The sequence below is a fragment of the Dermochelys coriacea genome, chromosome 24, assembly GCF_009764565.3.
Source record: "Dermochelys coriacea isolate rDerCor1 chromosome 24, rDerCor1.pri.v4, whole genome shotgun sequence".
In the NCBI taxonomy this organism is placed as follows: Eukaryota; Metazoa; Chordata; order Testudines; family Dermochelyidae; genus Dermochelys; species Dermochelys coriacea.
The window spans coordinates 4,358,265-4,377,144 of NC_050091.1; the positions used below are offsets into that span (position 1 = coordinate 4,358,265).

An 18,880-nucleotide genomic window follows, 5' to 3' on the forward strand; every position below is an offset into this window, starting at 1 on the left:
AAACAGTCAGAAAGCAGGATCTCAGAGCCTTCTGCTCAGGCCCAGTTCCCCTCAAAAGCCATGGCTGGATTCCCAGCGACATCCATCGCCGCTGGATCAGACACTCCATTGGCCACAAACGTCTGGCGCTTCGACCCAGAGACTGTCCTGTGTTTCTGATCCCCCATCTAAGGGAAAAGGGAGGGATATGAAGGGAGGGAGCTAAAAGGTAGTAGCACTGGTTTCAGATGGTCTGCAGTGTATAAGCTGCTCTCCCGAAGACCCTTGTCCTCTAGCCCTGCATTGTTCTGCAAAGCAGGACTCAGTGTAAGCAAGGGAGGGCTGAAAACACAGGGCCTGATTCTCAGTTACTCTATTCCTTTACTTGGGCAGGGGGACACCTTAAGATGTGTCTGCACCTGTATCCTGAGATTGTTTGCAGCCAGCCCAGCCCCCAGGGTAAGTTAGAGCAGCCTCATGACTGCTACGCTGCTATGGATCCTGATGAGCACAGAATAGCCACGGCACAGTGCGCTCTGGCTATGCCCCCAATCTGCCTCCTGTGAATCCTGGGGATCGGAGAACAGCAGCAGTGGAACATGCTCTGGCCAGGCCCCCTAATCCGCTCTCTCTGCCTGGGGCTGGGGGTTGGGTATGGAGCCAATTCGCCAGCTCCACACTGGCTGGGAATCCCCAATGTGATCCAGGCCTGCGGTCAGAGGGAGGAATGCGCCCAAGGTCACAGATGATCGCGCAGTGCTGACTGGGTGCCTGCCAGGCTCAGCTCCCTAGCTGAGGGGAGCAAGAACAGAAGAGAGGCGTTAGAGAGGGGGACGAGGCCAGAGGAGGGGAGCGACTGCCTCAGGTGGAACCCAAAGTCGAAGGCTGGCCCTAAGATTTTGGACGCTCCATAGAGCCTCGTCCACCTAGTGAATATGAGGGGCACGCCCCCCTTCCTCACTTCTCTGCCCCAAAATGCTGCCATCTCAAGTTTGTCTGGGGCTTGGTGGGGACAGGGGCTAGATGGGATCTTGGGAATGAGGCCTGGGTTGAAAACAACAGGCGCTGAGAGAATCGCAGTGCTCCCTGCAGCCCCGCTTCCATTTCCTGGAGTGGCTGGAGGAATGAGAGGAATGCTTCAGTGACGTCAATTCTGACATTCATGGGACCTGCCAAGCTAGAAGCTGGAACAGCCGTTCACAACAGCTGACGTGGGGGCCGGGAGGAGGTGGGGGAGTTTCAGGGGGGGATTTGACAGAAAGTGACAGAGCATGTCTCTGCCTGGAGGTACAGGCCAGTCCTTAGCGTCTCTTTCCCAGCAGCCCTGACTTTGCAGATGAGCTCGAGCAGCAAAATTCAGAGCCAGATTTCGAATGCTCTAAAGACCCGGGGACAGACTCTGGTCCCTGCTCCCCAGTCTGGCAATATAATGGAGGCCTAAAGGCACCACAGCGGGACAAGGGAGGGGCTGTCTGACATAAGTTGCCTTATGGTGACTCACCCTCACAGCCAACCCTGCATACGGGGCATGCTGGCCCCTGGCCCCTAGTGCATGGTGCGATAGGGATTCTGGACTACATGGCAGCCAGGGATGGGCAGCACAGAATCAGCACCATGGATGTAGGGTTCGAGTTTGGCCCTGTTCTAAAGGGTCCATGTGGCTGTAGGATCCAGAGCCCCGGGTTTTCAGTCATGAGCCAGCATCCTGAATCCCACTTGGGAGCGTAATTCCGATCTGCTTTACATCAAAGCATCCAGGGCTGAACTCACCCTTGATTGAATCCCCTCTATGCTGCACCAAAGATGCATGTGACCCACTCTCATTAAACCCAGCCACTTCGTTTGGATTTAGGGCTCTTTTTGCTTAATTTTGCTAATTATTATTGGAAGTAACAGCACGGGAATGCCTGGAAATCCAACTGAGATCAGAGCTGCACTGCGTGAGGGGCTCTACATGCACCTGATATGAAACTGTCCCTTCCCTGGAGAGTTTACCATTGAAACAGACACAACGTGGGACAAGTGGAGTATTATTAGCCCCATTTTACAGATGAGGAACTGACACAGAGGACCCAGTTCTCATTGACACTAAGCCCCTTTATCCCACTCTGGCAGTGGATGTTGCACCAACATTTAAGGTGCCTTTATGATGTCGCAGTGGTATATAGGGGCTTTAGCATAAGTGAGAAGCAGGCCTTTAATGTTTTGCCCAAGGTTACAGACAGAGTCCGTGATACAGCTAGGAAATGAACGTAGCTCTCCTAAGTCTCAGCCAATTGCTTTGGCCACATGGCTACTGTTCTCCTCCACCAGACTTAGCAAAGTTTGACTCAGATTTAAATTCTATTGGGCTTATGTTTCCCCTGAGACATAACTATAAAAAGGGGCAGAGATGGGAAAGAGAAAATTATCCCCTACAGCAGAGTCAGGAATCAAACCCAGATCTCCCGCGTCCCAGTCTAGCAGTTTAACCACAGGCCCATCCTGTCACACAAAATTTACTGACCTGAAAATCCACATCTAAAAGACTTGGTAGTGTTTGAAATTGCACTTCAGGCCTGACTTTAGCTGTCTGAGGGGATCTTTACTACCAGTAATAACACCTAGCTCTTTCCATCTATAGAGCTCAAGACACTTTACAAAGAAGGGCAGTATCAATATCCCCATTTTACAGGTGGGGAAACTGAGGCACAGAGCAGGGCAGTGACATACCTACAGTCACCCAGCCTGTCAGTGGCAGGGCTGGCAACAGAACCCAGATTTTCTGAGTCCCAGTCCAGTGCTCTAGGTCAGTGTGCATCCAAAAAGGAGGAGGGCCGCATTCTTACTCACCAACTGGGCTTGGGCAAGCTCCATTGGTGTTATTCAAGTCTCCCCCGAGCATCGCCCCTGGAAAGCAATGAGAGACATGGGGACAAAGTTAGTTCAGAACTCGGTGCAGTGAGCAGTGGTTGACTATTTGCACGTGAGGCAAGGGGGAAAATCAACAGTGTTACATTCCCATCGAGAAAATCCAGGATAAAATGTACAGCACGTCCAGGCGTGGAAACAATATCTACACAGATACATTCCCTTTGGGGATGAGGCATGCACCACAGTCTCTCATTCCAAATACTAAGCTTGGAAAACAGCGTGGCTTTGCTGTTCCGAGCCTTCCTGAGGACACATGCTCTGCAGAAGGGAATCCGCCCCCGGCTCCGGGACTGGAAAGAGGATCTATTACATAACATTTGCACCGAATGGAAACCATTCCCAAGGCGGCTGGAGAGGCGTAATGAGAAGTCTGCCATGGTGGTGTCATGAGAACATAAACGGTTGGGAAGAGCTGCTTTTCACTTAGGGCTTAGAAAGCTCTTCCCGAGGAAGGTTTGCTATTCCCAGGGAATCAAGCCCTTTATCCCCTTTGCAAGCAGACTTTGAGTTTTGTGAAGTTATTTGCTTATTTTGAATTGTTCAACCACATTTCGAGACTGTTATTTCTTCCAGCAATCCGCACTTCCTCTCCCTCACTATAACCACCCAGACAGCTGGGAAAGGAACCCAGGAGTCCAGATTTCCATGACACTGCTCTAACCACTAGCCCTCACACCCCCTCCCAAAATTAGGAGCTAGAACCCAGGCATCCTAATTCTCAGTCTCCTGCTCTAATCACTAGACCACACTTCCTTCACGGAGGGGGAAAGAGAACCCAGGAGTCCTGATTCCCAGTCCCCTGGTCTAACCACTACACTGGAATCCCCTCTCAGAGCTAAGAATAGAATTCAGGAGCCCATATCCTCAGATGAGTATCTGCACTAGGATTTTCTGAACCAGTAATTCCGAGGGGTAGATAATTAGGGCCAGATTTGAATTTACCTTAAGGCCCCTTTACACAGCACTGGCAATGTAAAGGGGCTTTCCAGGGGATGTACATTACAGTTACACTCACTTAAATGCCCTTCTACACAGTGTGGTGCAAAGCAGCCTTCGTGTAACTGAACCTCAGATTCCTGATGTTCTAGGACAGAGACACATACAGTACACAGGATTCTGCATCCCCGTTTCAGAGACGCCTTGGAGCCGTGGGCGTCAGCCTTTACCTCAACAAGGCGACCACACGCTCTGCTGCATTACCGCTGCTTTTGATTTAGAAACGACAGTGCGGCTTGCTGTTCTCCTCTGACGTGCGTCGGAAAACGCACTTCACACCATGCATATACAGGATTTCTGCGACACACAGAAGGGAAGGCTGATGGCAGCGGCCTCAGGGGGACCTCTGAACGGATGGGGAAGGAATGCTCTCCTCTCGAAACAAGTGGTTCAATCCAAATCCATTTTTCCACCCCCCATTTTTCGGAATTGTCAGCCAACTGAAAACTCTGTTCTTTGCCCAGCTCTAGGGGTGATACAGGAATTGCGTCTGCCATTTGCATCGCATGGGATCTTTGCTGGGCATCCAGGACTTTTTCAAGTATTATTATTATTTATTGCCTATATGGCAGGAGCGCTTATGAGCCTAAGTCACGGACCAGACCCTACCGTGCAAGGTGCTGTACAGACAGCAGATAGAAGGGGTGAGGGGAATGAAGACACTGGTGCCCCCTCTTGGCTATTCTAGCATTAGGTCAAACACTCACCCGCACTGGCTGGCCTCTGCGGCAAACCTGGCGACACGGTGTTTCTCTGCAGGGCCGGCTGCTGTGGTGAGAGGAGTCTTGGATCCGTCAACGAAGAGGTCACCAGTGACTGGGTCACCAAGGAGCCCCCAGGGTTGCTGAACTGTAACGTGTTTTGATTGGTCACCGGAACCGTCACTGGCATGGCGAAGTTCGGAGCGGGCACTGCAGACTGAACAGAGAGGCAGATGAAAGCGGGGACTGGAGCCGAGGGAGTCACCCAAAGGCACTTCGCCAAGGAGCAGACTTCTGTTTGGTTCACGGCACGACAAGGGGCCAGATCCTCGGCTTGGAATGCAGCAACACTGATTTACACCAGCTAAGGATCTGGTCCAAACATGCACCTAGTTCATTATTGCCCTACAATTTATGCGGTCATTTATACTAGTGCAAAGTGGGTGAAAGCTAGCACCATTCTCATTTGCTAGCATTCTGCAGCCACTTTACATTGGCAAAATGGTGGAGGGCAGTGGGGAATCTGGCCCCAGGCATAAAGGGGCATGATCCCCTCCAGGAAGACGGAGAAAGAAGGGCAAACGGATGTCCATCTGGGCACATCGAAGCTAAAAAGCATTGCAACCTGCTGCTTTGGGGGAAGACGGGTGTTGACTAAACACCTGCATTTATTTACCTCCAGAGCTCAGCATAGTGGTTTTAAAACAGCTCACAGAGAGGTGAACATGTCTCAAAGCGGCTCCCTTGGAATGCCAGAGCGGGGAATAACACAGTGCTCTTAGAATGAGAAGCTCTGAACCCACAGGAGACAAGGGCCAGCAGCTTCCCTTCAACCTCCAAGGGAGATAAACGGAGCCCCATGGAGCTTTAACAGACCAGGTCCTCCGCTGGTGTGAGCGGCCAGGGCTCTTTTGAAGTCAGCGGAGCTATGCTGACTTACACAGCTGCGGCTCTAGCTGAGTCTATCTCAGTGAAAAGATCCTGTCGATTCTGCACAGAAGTGTAAGATCCAAGGGCCCTACTCACAGCTACTATCTGTATTCCTGTAGCACCCAGATGCTCCGATCAGGATTGTGCGAGGCTCTGTACGGATACACAGACCCAGCCCTGAAGAGCTTCCTCGGACAACATTGCTATTCCCTCCATAGTAGTATGAAGTTTGATAGCACCTGTGCTCATTCTCAGGAGAGCACGGTCTTAGGGTTACAGTACTAACCTACCCTCGGATTCTGGGGCATTCCCACCTCTGCCACAGACCCTATGAAAGGGCAAGTCACTGAATCTCTCTGTGTCTCAATTCCCCACCCCTTCAATGGGGATAATAATACTTCCTTTGTCTAATCAGATCATAAACTCTTCAAGGCAGTGACCATCTTTTACGAGATGTATGTACAATGGGGTCCTGTCTTGTCTCACTGTGCATGCAGCAGAAAGAGCCCCAATTATTATGTATGCTCTGTAGGGTGCTAGCGCCTAGGAGTTCTGGACCCGGATCCCACGGCGCTAGGTGCTGTACAAACACAGAACAAAAAAGACAATCCCTGCTCCACGCAGCTGACCCCACCTGGAGCCTCTAGGTGGATACTTTTCAGAGTAGCAGTCGTGTTAGTCTGTATTCGCAAAAGAAAAGGAGTACTTGTGGCACCTTAGAGACTAACAAATTTATTAGAGCATAAGCTTTCGTGAGCTACAGCTCACTTCATCGGATGCATTTAATAGAAAGAGTGACAGATCGGAGCATTTACAAGCTGTAGATGGCTCCTATCGATTCCAGTCAATGGAAAGACCTGGGGCTCTGACCTTCAAAGCAATGGAAACGCCTCTAATTCATGATCCTTGGCCCCTGGCTCAAGGGACAGATTCACCTCGCTCGGTTCCTGTTAAAGCCAGACTTTGCCCAGATTATCTGATCACTCTTTCGTATGTCCCTGCTTTGCTCTTCATTAGCAAGACACAGGCACCTGCTTGAAGGCTTTCTCAGGGCTTTGCTAAAACCCTCTTTTAATTCCATTGGCCTTGTGAAGCCAGGAAGCTTCCCAACCTTTTGGTGTCACTGAGATGTCATTACAAAAGCGCTGCTGGGCAAATGTAGCTTTGTATTGCAGGAGAGGAAGAACGAGTGTGAGAGAGAATGGCAAAGTCGTGCCTCTGTCCTCCCAGGGCCTCCTGGCTTGGAAAGCCACCCCCCTACCAATCATCCCCCACCTCTTTCAAAGATCTCCAGGGCATCCAGCTGTTTCAGGCAGCAAGCAGGTGCTAAGGACCACTCTCTGCTTGGGGCTTCTACTGCCATACATCACTTGACTTGAGCTTTAAGACTGCATGCTCTGCAGGGCAAGGAACCTTACGAATCATAGAATCATAGAATCATAGAATATCAGGGTTGGAAGGGACCCCAGAAGGTCATCTAGTCCAACCCCCTGCTCAAAGCAGGACCAAGTCCCAGTTAAATATCCCAGCCAGGGCTTTGTCAAGCCTGACCTTAAAAACCTCTAAGGAAGGAGATTCTACCACCTCCCTAGGTAACGCATTCCAGTGTTTCACCACCCTCTTAGTGAAAAAGTTTTTCCTAATATCCAATCTAAACCTCCCCCATTGCAACTTGAGACCATTACTCCTCGTTCTGTCATCTGCTACCATTGAGAACAGTCTAGAGCCATCCTCTTTGAAACCCCCTTTCAGGTAGTTGAAAGCAGCTATCAAATCCCCCCTCATTCTTCTCTTCTGCAGACTAAACAATCCCAGCTCCCTCAGCCTCTCCTCATAAGTCATGTGCTCTAGACCCCTAATCATTTTTGTTGCCCTTCGTTGTACTCTTTCCAATTTATCCACATCCTTCCTGTAGTGTGGGGCCCAAAACTGGACACAGTACTCCAGATGAGGCCTCACCAGTGTCGAATAGAGGGGAACGATCACGTCCCTCGATCTGCTCGCTATGCCCCTACTTATACATCCCAAAATGCCATTGGCCTTCTTGGCAACAAGGGCACACTGCTGACTCATATCCAGCTTCTCGTCCACTGTCACCCCTAGGTCCTTTTCCGCAGAACTGCTGCCGAGCCATTCGGTCCCTAGTCTGTAGCGGTGCATTGGATTCTTCCATCCTAAGTGCAGGACCCTGCACTTATCCTTATTGAACCTCATTAGATTTCTTTTGGCCCAATCCTCCAATTTGTCTAGGTCCTCTGTATCCTATCCCTCCCCTCCAGCGTATCTACCACTCCTCCCAGTTTAGTATCATCCGCAAATTTGCTGAGAGTGCAATCCACACCATCCTCCAGATCATTTATGAAGATATTGAACAAAACGGGCCCCAGGACCGACCCCTGGGGCACTCCACTTGACACCGGCTGCCACCTAGACATGGAGCCATTGATCACTACCCGTTGAGCCCGACAATCTAGCCAGCTTTCTACCCACCTTATAGTGCATTCATCCAGCCCATACTTCCTTAACTTGCTGACAAGAATGCTGTGGGAGACCGTGTCAAAGCTTTGCTAAAGTCAAGAAACAATACATCCACTGCTTTCCCTTCATCCACAGAACCAGTAATCTCATCATAAAAGGCGATTAGATTGTCAGGCATGACCTTCCCTTGGTGAATCCATGCTGACTGTTCCTGATCACTTTCCTCTCCTCTAAGTGCTTCAGGATTGATTCTTTGAGGACCTGCTCCATGATTTTTCCAGGGACTGAGGTGAGCCAGATTCTCCTTGACACTAAGGCCCCTTCACACATGGCTGTGGCATAGCTTTATGGCCACTTTAAGGTTTCCCCCTCACACACACAACCCCCACAGCCAATGTGGCATAGAAGACACTCAAGGCTGGTCTACGCTACAAAGTTATATCAGCTTGACCACATTGCTCCAGGCTGTGAAAAATTTACAGCCGGAATGAAGCAGACCTAAGCCACAGTGTAGACACAGCTAGGGCCAGGTCTACACTTACAAGCTTACAGCGGCACGGCTGTACTGTGTAGCTCTCCTGTGGACATAATGAAACCAACTCAAAGAGAGGCGCAGCTATGTTTGCTGGAGAGTGTCTCCTGCCGACGTAGCGCTGAGCCAAGAGAGCTCACGCTGCAAAACTTATGTTGCTCAGGGCAGGTGTTTTTTCACACCCCTGAGAGACAAAAGCTTTGCCGATCTCAGTGCTAATTGAGACATGGCCTAAGTTGGTGAAAGAATTCTTCTGTCAACATCGCTCCTGCCTCTTAGACCATGTCTCCACTACAAAAACTATGTCGACCTAACTTTCATCGGCATATAGCCACAGTTATTAAATCACTTGTGCGTTTGCACACTTGGCTCCTGGCATCGGCGGCGCACATCCTCACCAGAAGCACTTGTGTTGATTGTATTGCCGGTGTGCGGCATTGTGGGAGGGCTGCTGAAAGTCAATAATAGTCCGCAAAAGCAATGGAGTGTCTGCACTGACACTGCGTCGTCCTAATTACATCAACTGTGACTCGATGCTGTTCGGGGAGCTGGTGTTACTAAATCGGCACAGAGAGGCTTACGTGGGCAGGAGCGAAATTTACATGAAGACACTTTCACAGCTAGGTTGACAGAGGGCAGCTTACATCAATCTAACCCTGTCGCATATGCCAGGCCTCAGAGAGAGGGATACAGTACAGCAACAGAAGAAATCCTTCTGTCGTAGTGTAGACACTTCCTACAGAACATCGACGCAGCTACTGTGGCATTGCTAGTGTAGACACACCCGACTGTCAGTGAGAATCAGGCCCTTAAATGTTTGGCTGTGCACATCTACAACGCAATATTGCATAATAAATAACAGAAAGAAAGAAAGAAAGAAAAGAAAGAAAAGAAAGAAAGAAGAAAAAGAAAAGAAGAAAAGAAAGAAAAAAAGAAAGAAAAAAAAAGAAAGAAAGAAAGAAAGTCTAACTAATTTAGGGCATAATTCTACCCCAGATGCATGTGTGAAATCCGCTGACATGAGAGTTACATGAATGGATTGCAGGACAGGATTCAGCACTTTGCTCTTAACTATCACATTGCACTTTTGAACCACTAACCGACCAATCTTCCCCATGCTCCTGCCCAGGCGCGGAGAGAGAGTTGTGCGCACGCAAATGACCACTCAACCAGCAGCTCTCATTCCCCCAGAGGCCAGCAGCTGATTGCAGAACTCTGGGAGCTGCAGTGTTATGGCAGGCAAAGGTTTGGAATGAACACAACAATCCAAAATCCGGGGGTGAGGGGGGGAAGGTTCATTAATCAGCCAAACGCCAATGTCTTTTCTTTTTCTTGAAAGTCAGTTTCAAATGCACTCAGAATGCAGAACCCTGTTAAGGCCAGTTTCTCTGTACCAGGGAGTCATTAGCTTCCCCGGCAGATGAGTTGTGTTAGTTCTCATTATCACACAAAAGCTGGTTAAAAAGAAAAGCATCTGCTCCAACAATCCACTATTCAATCCTGTTGCAAGAGAGGTGAAGTCAAGGAGGCAGATGCTATGCTTTTGCTACTAATCAACCTGCTTCTGGGATGCTACAAACTGCAAGATTTTGGGGATAGGGACTTTCCTTCTTTTATACGTGTTCACAGTGCCTAGCATAAAGGGGCCCTGGTCCCAGACTGCAGCCTGTAGTCGTTACTATAATGCAAATAATAAAAAATGCATAGGTTGATCGCACCCCGTTTCCCCATTCGACTGCCCTTGGGTAACTATCTGCTCCAGGGCAAAGCGAGCACTGAATGCTACACACTCATCTGATAGCATCTTATACCCACTTTGCACTGGTGTAAATGGTAGGACAAGGTGCAGGGCAGCTGAGAATCAGACTCACAGATTTGAGGGCCAGAAGTGACAATTGTGATGGTCTTACTCTGACCTCCAGCGTAGCGCAAGACGTAGAATTTTACCCTGTGATTCTTGTACCAACGAAGACAATGGCAAAGCCCCAGATGAACTGCATGAGGGCAGAATCAAGCCCAAGGAGCTAAACTTTCCTTAAAATCCTATTCCAGGGGCTCAATTCTCATTTACACTAAGGGCGTGTCCACAATGGAAAGTTAATGCAGATTCATGTAGGGTGTGACTTTAAAATGCAACAGCTGTAACTGAATAACTTCATGTGTAGATGTTCTGAATCAGGAATAAGAGGGCTGTATCCTGTGGTTAGTTTAACCCATTTTCCGAGGGAGTTAAGTGAAACAGAAAGAAGCACTCTTATTCCAGAACACAAGTTTCACCATGGAGTTATTTAGGAAAAACTCCTTCAGTAGATAAGCCCTAAAACCTGTTTTACCCCACTTTGGTGGTGTAAAGCGCATGAGACAGTTACACTCACTTGAAGGTCCCTTTATGCTGCCAGAGGGGTGGCCTGGGGAAATGAGCATCCAGCCCACAATCTCTTACTGGCAGAGTCTGCCCAAAAAAACACCTCTGGCTTTTGCATGAGTGAAGTCTCAAAAAAAAAAAATTCGCTTCAGTGGCCTTGTAAGGAGCAGCAGGAAGGAGTTGGGGTATTTTTTTTATCCTGCATCCAGCACTTGGACAACTGCCTTCCTTTCTACTCCTGGCAACGTTAGTTAATTACGGCTGCCTGAGTTGAAAGGCTAATCCCCCTGAAGATGGCTTGCCTGCCTCAATAGTCTTTGCTCCCTTGAACTAACCACTAATTTGCAATGCCCCTCTTCCCTCCCTGGACACAAATCCCTTTCATCGCTGTCCTGATGCCACTCCAGGGCCATTGTCTCAGGCTAAAACCACCCTGAATTTCTGCCACATCCACTAGCTGCGCCGGGAGCTTTATGGATTCACATGAATTGAAAGAAGAGTGGCCCCAAACTGAATCTGATCCCAAAGCGGGTGCAATTGTCATAACCTGACCCTCCCTTTCCCCACCGTGACTCATATTAATACAGAGGTTCTGAACTCAAGCAAAACTCCCACTGAAGTTCAGAGGAATTTGCTGGAGTAAAAAAAAAACCCCTAAGGATTTGACTCAGTATTAATAGCAATGGGACCGATTTTTAAGGTCCTTGGTCTTAACATTTCCAATGTGGGGCTCAAAGTTAGACAGCAAAGCCCAATGTATTTAGGTGCCTAACTTCCCTCAAAACCAATGGGAATCAGGCACCTAAATATATCTGAGGATTTGGGCTCTCGGTCCGGAGTCTCGTTACACTAAGGGCGTCTCTGCTGCATTGATCAGTAAGCAGTGCAACCCCACTAGCAGCACTGCAGTTACAGTGCTTGTGTCTTATTCTCGTACGGGTAGGGAATAAAGTTATGCTGGCAAAAGGCACTTTTCTAACTGAGCCACACTAGGGGCTGGACTGGTATAATGATTTCAGTGAACGGTGATCCTCCTCCCCCAAGCAAAAAGAGTTATACCTGTAAAACTTTTAAGTGCAGACCAGGCCTGAGAATTCTTCATGCCACTCTGACCACGTAAAGGTGGGTAAATTATACCCATTTTAAGGCCAGAATGGTGCAACTGAGACTCAGGACTTGTATAGGAGGGAACAACCGTAATGTGTTGTGTTCTAGCCATGCCCCCGATCTGCCCCCTAGGCCAGAAGAGGAGATTAGGATGGGCACAGGGATGTTCCGCCAGCTCCATACCAGCTGGAGGGAGGCATTTCCACCCATTTTAACACCTCTTTATGCTGGCAGAGTGACCTAAAGGGGCCTCGGCTTCACCAGGGCCTGTTTCTAACTATTAGACCATGCTGCCTCCCAGACGTTCCCTAGCCCTGGGTTTGCTACACCCGATGGGAGCAAACGAACAAGGCAGAGCAAGGCTCCGTAAGCAAAGCCATGCACAGTCGTCACCCTCGCCGCTCTGCATTCTACATTGCTAGGGGTCCAGGGCAGGATGTGCAGGCCACCAGCTACTCACTGCGAGCCTGTAACTCTGCATCATTTTATCAAACTCCTCATCAATCTTTTTATATTTCTCCTCCGTCTGCGGGGTCAGCGCAAACACCTCGTCCCCTTCCGGGCTCTCGCATTCCCTGTGCTTCTTATTCAGCGCCTGTTACGTTGAGAGGGCGGGGGAGGTGGCGGGGATGGGGGTAGGATTGGAAAGAAATCGAACAAAAGAAAAAAAGAAAAACATAATGAAGGATTTCTGGCCAGAGGGGCGCGGTACTTACACCGTATCGTTTGAAGAGGATATCCAGATCCTCGCTGGCTTTGCGGTATTTATCCTCCATCAGGGGGCTCTGGTCAATGGAGTCATCTCCGTCGGGTTCTGGGCTGTCGCAACCGTTAAAACCTTTCTTTCTTAACGTCTGAAAACATAACCAGGACAGGTTGAGATCTGGAGCAGGAGAGGTACGCTGGAGAAGGGAGAGCCAGCAGGGTGTTGGATGCAGGTGTGTGACGGATGGAGGCGGCTGAGGCTTGTTTAAAACATTGTCGCTACCTTCCCAGTAGAGATGGTTTGGAAATGGGGGGGGGGGGAGGGAGGGGGAAAGAGGGGCAATGTGGCTGAAATATGGGGGAAATGTACTCTAAATTTGGTGGGGTGGGGGGGAACTCAATATCTCAAAAAACAAACGAGTAAAAACATCTACAAAATGTAAAGGGGTCAAAATTAATCCCAAATTTAAAATATTTGAAGAAGACAAATAATTTCAAAACCACTGGAAAAACAATCTTCAAAACGTTAAAACCTGGTTGGGGTGGGGGGAATCGTTAAAATTTTTATTTAAAAAAATCACCAAAAATGCAACCAGCTCTGCTTCCCAGTTACAAGAAAAAGCCTACAAGGCCAGATCCTCATTTACACCGGGACTCCTCCACATTGCTTTAGTGGGATGGAGCTGTGGTTACGACGCTGTGCCTATTATAATAATTGTAGCTCTTCCGGCTTCATCCTTACAGGCTCAAAGCTCAGCTTTTCCACAGACTCGTTATGTGATCAAGGGCAAATCCCAGAAGCCTGGGTTCTTCTTCAAAGTGGGTGTACATGTAATTGATTCCCATTTTAAGGGCCCTTTATGCTGCCAGAGTGGTGTAAATGAGAATCGGGCCTGTAGTATTTAATAAACAACGGGTCTTTGGAACCCTCCTATAGAATTTAATAGAGTTTTATAAACTAATAAACGCACATTAACCCACGGAACTCACAGCCACAAGAGACCACTGAGAGTAGTAGGATTCAGAAAGATTAAATTATGGGCCTTACTCTCATTTGTAATAAGGATCTAGCCCATAGGATCTGATTAGGATTGTGCCTCTATTTTAGAGGAGAATATGACCCTATGACAGTGCAAGTGGGTGGAACTCCATTGACTTCAAAGGATCCATTTACATCAGGAATGTATTTGGTCCTGTGCCAGCTCAGACACAAAACCTATTCTCCCACCATTATAATGATGGGAGGGCTGGGGAAGAGGGGGGAACCCTAATGATATTTACTCTCCTATTAAAATATTTCCTCTCCTATTAAAAGACAAAAATATTACTTGCCCCAAGCAAAATGGGTGGGTGGAATTCTGCAAGATGGTTTTAAACAGATGTCAGGGGTTTGGGGCAATGTACAATGGAACCTGCCAAGACCAACACAGCAGAACTGTATTAGAGACGTAGGTTGTGTCTGCACCAATAAATGATGTATACTTTGTATGGTAATGACCTTCTTTAACTTAAAAAATAAACAAGCTCACATTTTTCATTGGCCAGCTGCCAAATTCACCTTTTGGCATAAGCTGGGTTACAACTCGGTTGAAATCAGGGGCTCAGGTTCTGATTTCACTTACAGTGATGTAAATCCAAAGCAACACAACTGCAGGGAAGTGGAGTCACTCTGGATTCACACCAAGGTGAGATCAGAATCTGTCCTGGTATGTTTAGCAGCTCTCTCTTTGTTATTGTCTTACCTGCTATTTACCAAATGCCCCCAAATTGCTAGGCACCTCACAAAACAAGGAAAGACCTGATTCTGTGCCAACCTGGCCTTTGGGGCATTCAAAATCTGGACCCAAATGACCCAGTTAGAGCCGATCTCAAAGAAGAACATTGCACTCAGAGGAAATGCAGATATGAGCTAACCTGACCGAGCTCTGATCTTTGCAGTGTTTGAAATCTGGAGCTGAACTTTGCGGCTTAGGTACCTTGGGCTGATTCTCAATTACACTAAGGGTCTTTTTACATTACTTTGCTAGTCTAAAGGGGCCTGAAAATGGGACGTATTACCATGCAAAAGCAATTGCCAGGCCTGGGTTACACTTAAGAGTGTTACCGATAAAACAATTTCAGTTAAAAGGGTGATTTATTTTACTCAAATAGACACAAGTAAAGGCCCTAGTGTGAACAGTTCTACTGCTGTAAAGGTGACTTAGACCTGGTCTACATTTCAAATTTAGGTCGACATAGCTACACTGCTCAGGGCACCCAACCACCATAGCTGTGCCAATCTAGTTCCCAATGTAGAGGCATCTAAGTCAGTGGAAGAGAGGTTCTATCAACCTAGCTATTGTCACCCGGGGAGATGGTGTTCCTGTACTGATGGGAAAACCCCTTCTGTGGGTGTAGGCTGTGTCTACACTATGGAGCTGTAGCTATGCCATTATAGTCCCTATCATGTAGACAAAGCCACACCTACGGTGATGTAGCTTGGCCGGTATAATCTCCATAGTGTCGGCATACCTATAGCTATACCAGTATAAGCACCTTTGTGCCAATATAATGGCAGCCACACTATGAGGACTGTATCACTTTAACTACACCAGCATAGTTAAAGCAGTGCGGTTTTGTTTACACTAGCAATGGCTGTCAGGGGTGTGAAGAGGTGCAATCCTTGACTGACAGAACTGAGACAGCAGAAACCCATACTGTAGACTCAGCCAATAGCCTACACTTAAAATGAGATTGACCTAGCTACGTCGTCGCTCAGGGCTATGAAAAATGTTGCACCCTGCGCAATATAGTTAGGTTGACCTAACCCCCCTGTGTAGACATGGAAAAATTCCTCCCTCGACCTAGCTACCGCCCCTCGGAGAGCTGGAGTAACTGCATTGATGGGTTTCAGAGTAGCAGCCGAGTTAGTCTGTATTCGCAAAAAGAAAAGGAGTACTTGTGGCACCTTAGAGACTAACAAATTTATTAGAGCATAAGCTTTCGTGAGCTACAGCTCACTTCATCGGATGCATCCAATGAAGTGAGCTGTAGCTCACGAAAGCTTATGCTCTAATAAATTTGTTAGTCTCTAAGGTGCCACAAGTACTCCTTTTCTTTTTGCATTGATGGGAAAACCCCTTCCATCGATGTAGGAAGCATCCACACTACGATGCTACAGCTGCAGTGCCATAGGTATGCCTCTGTGGGGTAGAGATACCCTCGGTTATAATGGCAAAGATGTGCTTTTACTAGCAGAGCTTGTTTCCTGTGTGGGGTTAACAAGCTATACCAGTAGAACGTAACTTTGCAGATAGAAGCTGCTTCCCCACTAGGATCGCTTTGCGGTGCAGTATGTTGGTAAACACTCCTAGTGTAAACATAACCTAAAACTACCTAGTGTGGACAAGCCCTTAGTCGGGGAGAGAATGCAAGCCAAGGAGTCTGTAGCAGAGCCAGGAACTGAATCTGGAGTTTGATGGCAGCTCCTTAACTGCAAGACCATCTTTGTACTCTTAAGGAAGTCCCATTAATTGGAAACACAGGCATTCCATGTGTAGGTTCTGCATGTAAGAATCCTTAGGAGAGTTCGTACAAAAAGTTCCTGTCTCGTGTTCAGTAGCCAATTTACAGATTGCATTACACATGCACATTTAATCATTTTATTTTCAAAATACCAGAAGCAATTAGGCATTATTATGGAACCAGCAATTGCCAGTTTTGGGGTTTTTTTTAAAAAGTCAAAGCAACATAATTTCCTGGAAGTCTTGATCTCTTTTCATGCCAAACTTGAAAGAGAAAAAAAAAATGCCTTGACAATTCGCCTCTCGTCTTCCCAAACACAGATAAACATATCTGCTACTAGGCCAAATTTTATCTCAAAGAGATTCCTTACCTACACTGTGAGCACTGGGAAATATGGGTTTATAATGGAATTGATGCAGCGACGATGGACATATCTCTTACTTAAGATTCTAAGGTCCTTGGGGCAGGGACTGGCTTTTTGTTATGTGTTTGTACAGCACCTAACACATTGGGATTCTGGTCCATTTCTGGAGCTCATAGGTGCTACTGCAAGAAATAATATATTTTTAAGTGCTTTGAGATCCACTAATGAAAAGCTGTTATATAAGAGCTAGGTATTCTATCATTATTTAATAATATGATGTAACGTTTTCTCTTATTGTATACAGCTGGTCAAAATAATGGGAAAACCAATTTTATAACACATTTTGAAGCTGCTTCTGTTTTGTGTTTGAAATGAACCCGCTCTTTCACCAAAAATTTTAAAAAGCAGTATTTGTTACCAATGTTTTAACTGAAATCATTTTCAAAACTGTTTGGGTTTTCAAGTAAGCACACCATTCTGCTAACAATTTCGATTATAAAATGAGATGGAAAATTTAGCAAAAAAACACAGAAATTTTCAGTAATACATTTTTTGTGGCAAGATAAGTTGCCAAAAAGTGTGCATGCACGCACACACACACACCTTTTTTTGTGCATAAAAATTTCAATCTTCTCTAATCCCTTGGCTGAATGAAAGTGAACTCAGTTTCCTTGCTAACTTACTTCAAATCATAGGGGGCATGCTGGTTTGTTATTGTAGGGTGATCCATGAGCCAGGAATGCATCAACTAGTTAATTATTGCACAAATGTGCACCATGGCTTGTCCCTGTGCGTTGTTGCCTGTTCCATTCTGCTTTTATACCCTGCTCTTCACTGTAGTATCTAGCTTGTTACAGATTGCATATGAATGGAGGGATGCACCCACTAGCTGACTATTGCCTGGTTGCCATCAGTTTTATAATAATTAATTATTACGTTATTATTATTTTGAACATTAAAGGGCTGTAAAGTACTTTCTTCCCTCTTTCCCGCAATGTACACACATACAACACATGCACACACTAACATATGCCATCATTTTCAAAATGTAACACATTTTGCAGCGCTCGTATGATCTTGTATTGCCCGAGCTACAACATCTCAGCAACACCTTTGCAAGACAGGAGAAGGCTCCTTGGTCTGGGCCCAACAACAATATTAAAAACAGAGACAGGGCCTCGAGTCTGAGGCGTGGGAGCAGAACTGAAGAAAGTGAGTCAGGTTTCAGGAGGGAGCTAGTCTGATGTGACGTCTAGCGGCTCTGGAGTGCAACCTGATCTCCAGGCTGCTACCAGACAAACGCAGACCTTTCAATATGTAACAGGCCTCTCTGCACATTCAATAAAGATCTCTTTCCTACAACTCCGTCTGCTGCATCAGTTATTGCTCATGAAACAGGGCCTGTCATAAGCTTCAGATCCCAATGCCTTGGCATTAGGGTTGCCAGCTTTGGGTGGATGACTTCCTGGAGGTATCATCACACAACACTGTCTTTAATTAAAGATTAATCTTTAACTCCTGGAGACGCTAGGACAATCCTGGCTGGTTGGCAACCTTACTCAGCACTGCTGAGCATATCAAAGCCCAAACCTCCCAAATCCAATACCCCAGTACTGCTGTGACAGGATCCGAACAGTGACTGGGATCCTAATTTCACAGCTGTTACATCTGTGTAACTCAGCTCAGAATCTCAACTTAACTCTGTTGAGTTCCATGGTGGGGAAGGCCAAAAGTATAACTGGGTTCAAAAAATAATTAGATCAGTTCATGGAGGATAGGCCCAACAATGACCAGTGACAAGATGGTCAGGGGACGCAACCCCGTGCTCTGGTGTCCCTAAACCTCTGACTGCCAGATGCTGGGACTCGATGACAGGGGATGGATCACTCAATAATTTCCCTTGTTCTGTTCCCTCTGAAGCATCTGGCACTGGGCACTGTTGTAAGACGCGACACTGGGCTAGATGGACCATTGGTCTGCCCTCTTATGTTGTTAGAACAACCAGGTGTGATGAGGACCTCGTTTGTACACTGTATCTAAAAGACAAATATCTCCAATCGCATGCGTTTGTGCTGGATGCTTCTTCCAAGAGAACAGCACCTCCTACTGAGCTGCTCACCCTGCTTCCTGTAGCACCAGCCTCCACGCTGCGGCATTTTGCGTCAGCACTGACTCAGAGAGGAAAGCAGGGTCCACTGCCCCTCCCTGCCGCACAGCGCCCCCCTAGCACAGGGGTTCAGGAGTGATTCAGAGGGAAGAGCCGGGCCTGCTTGAGTCACTCACACCAATGAAAGCTGAACAACTTC

The 18,880-nt window shown here is 47.4% G+C and overlaps 1 protein-coding gene across 15 annotated transcripts in view; it reads right to left on the reverse strand.

The window, feature by feature from the left end:
- MEF2D (myocyte enhancer factor 2D) overlaps positions 1–18,880 on the reverse strand; it is a 174,726-nt gene that overhangs the window by 24,376 nt on the left and 131,470 nt on the right. For 12 of the 15 annotated variants that reach the window (XM_038382421.2, XM_038382432.2, XM_038382433.2 and 9 more), the window contains 3 exons: positions 12,718–12,855; positions 4,596–4,806; positions 2,812–2,868 (listed from right to left, as the gene is read on the reverse strand). In XM_038382421.2, the coding sequence (XP_038238349.1) occupies positions 2,812–2,868; positions 4,596–4,806; positions 12,718–12,855 (406 nt within the window). Of the gene's footprint in view, positions 1–2,811; positions 2,869–4,595; positions 4,807–12,461; positions 12,597–12,717; positions 12,856–18,880 lie in introns of all 15 variants that reach the window. The other 3 variants (XM_043502371.1, XM_043502370.1, XM_043502375.1) reach the window with 1 other exon arrangement.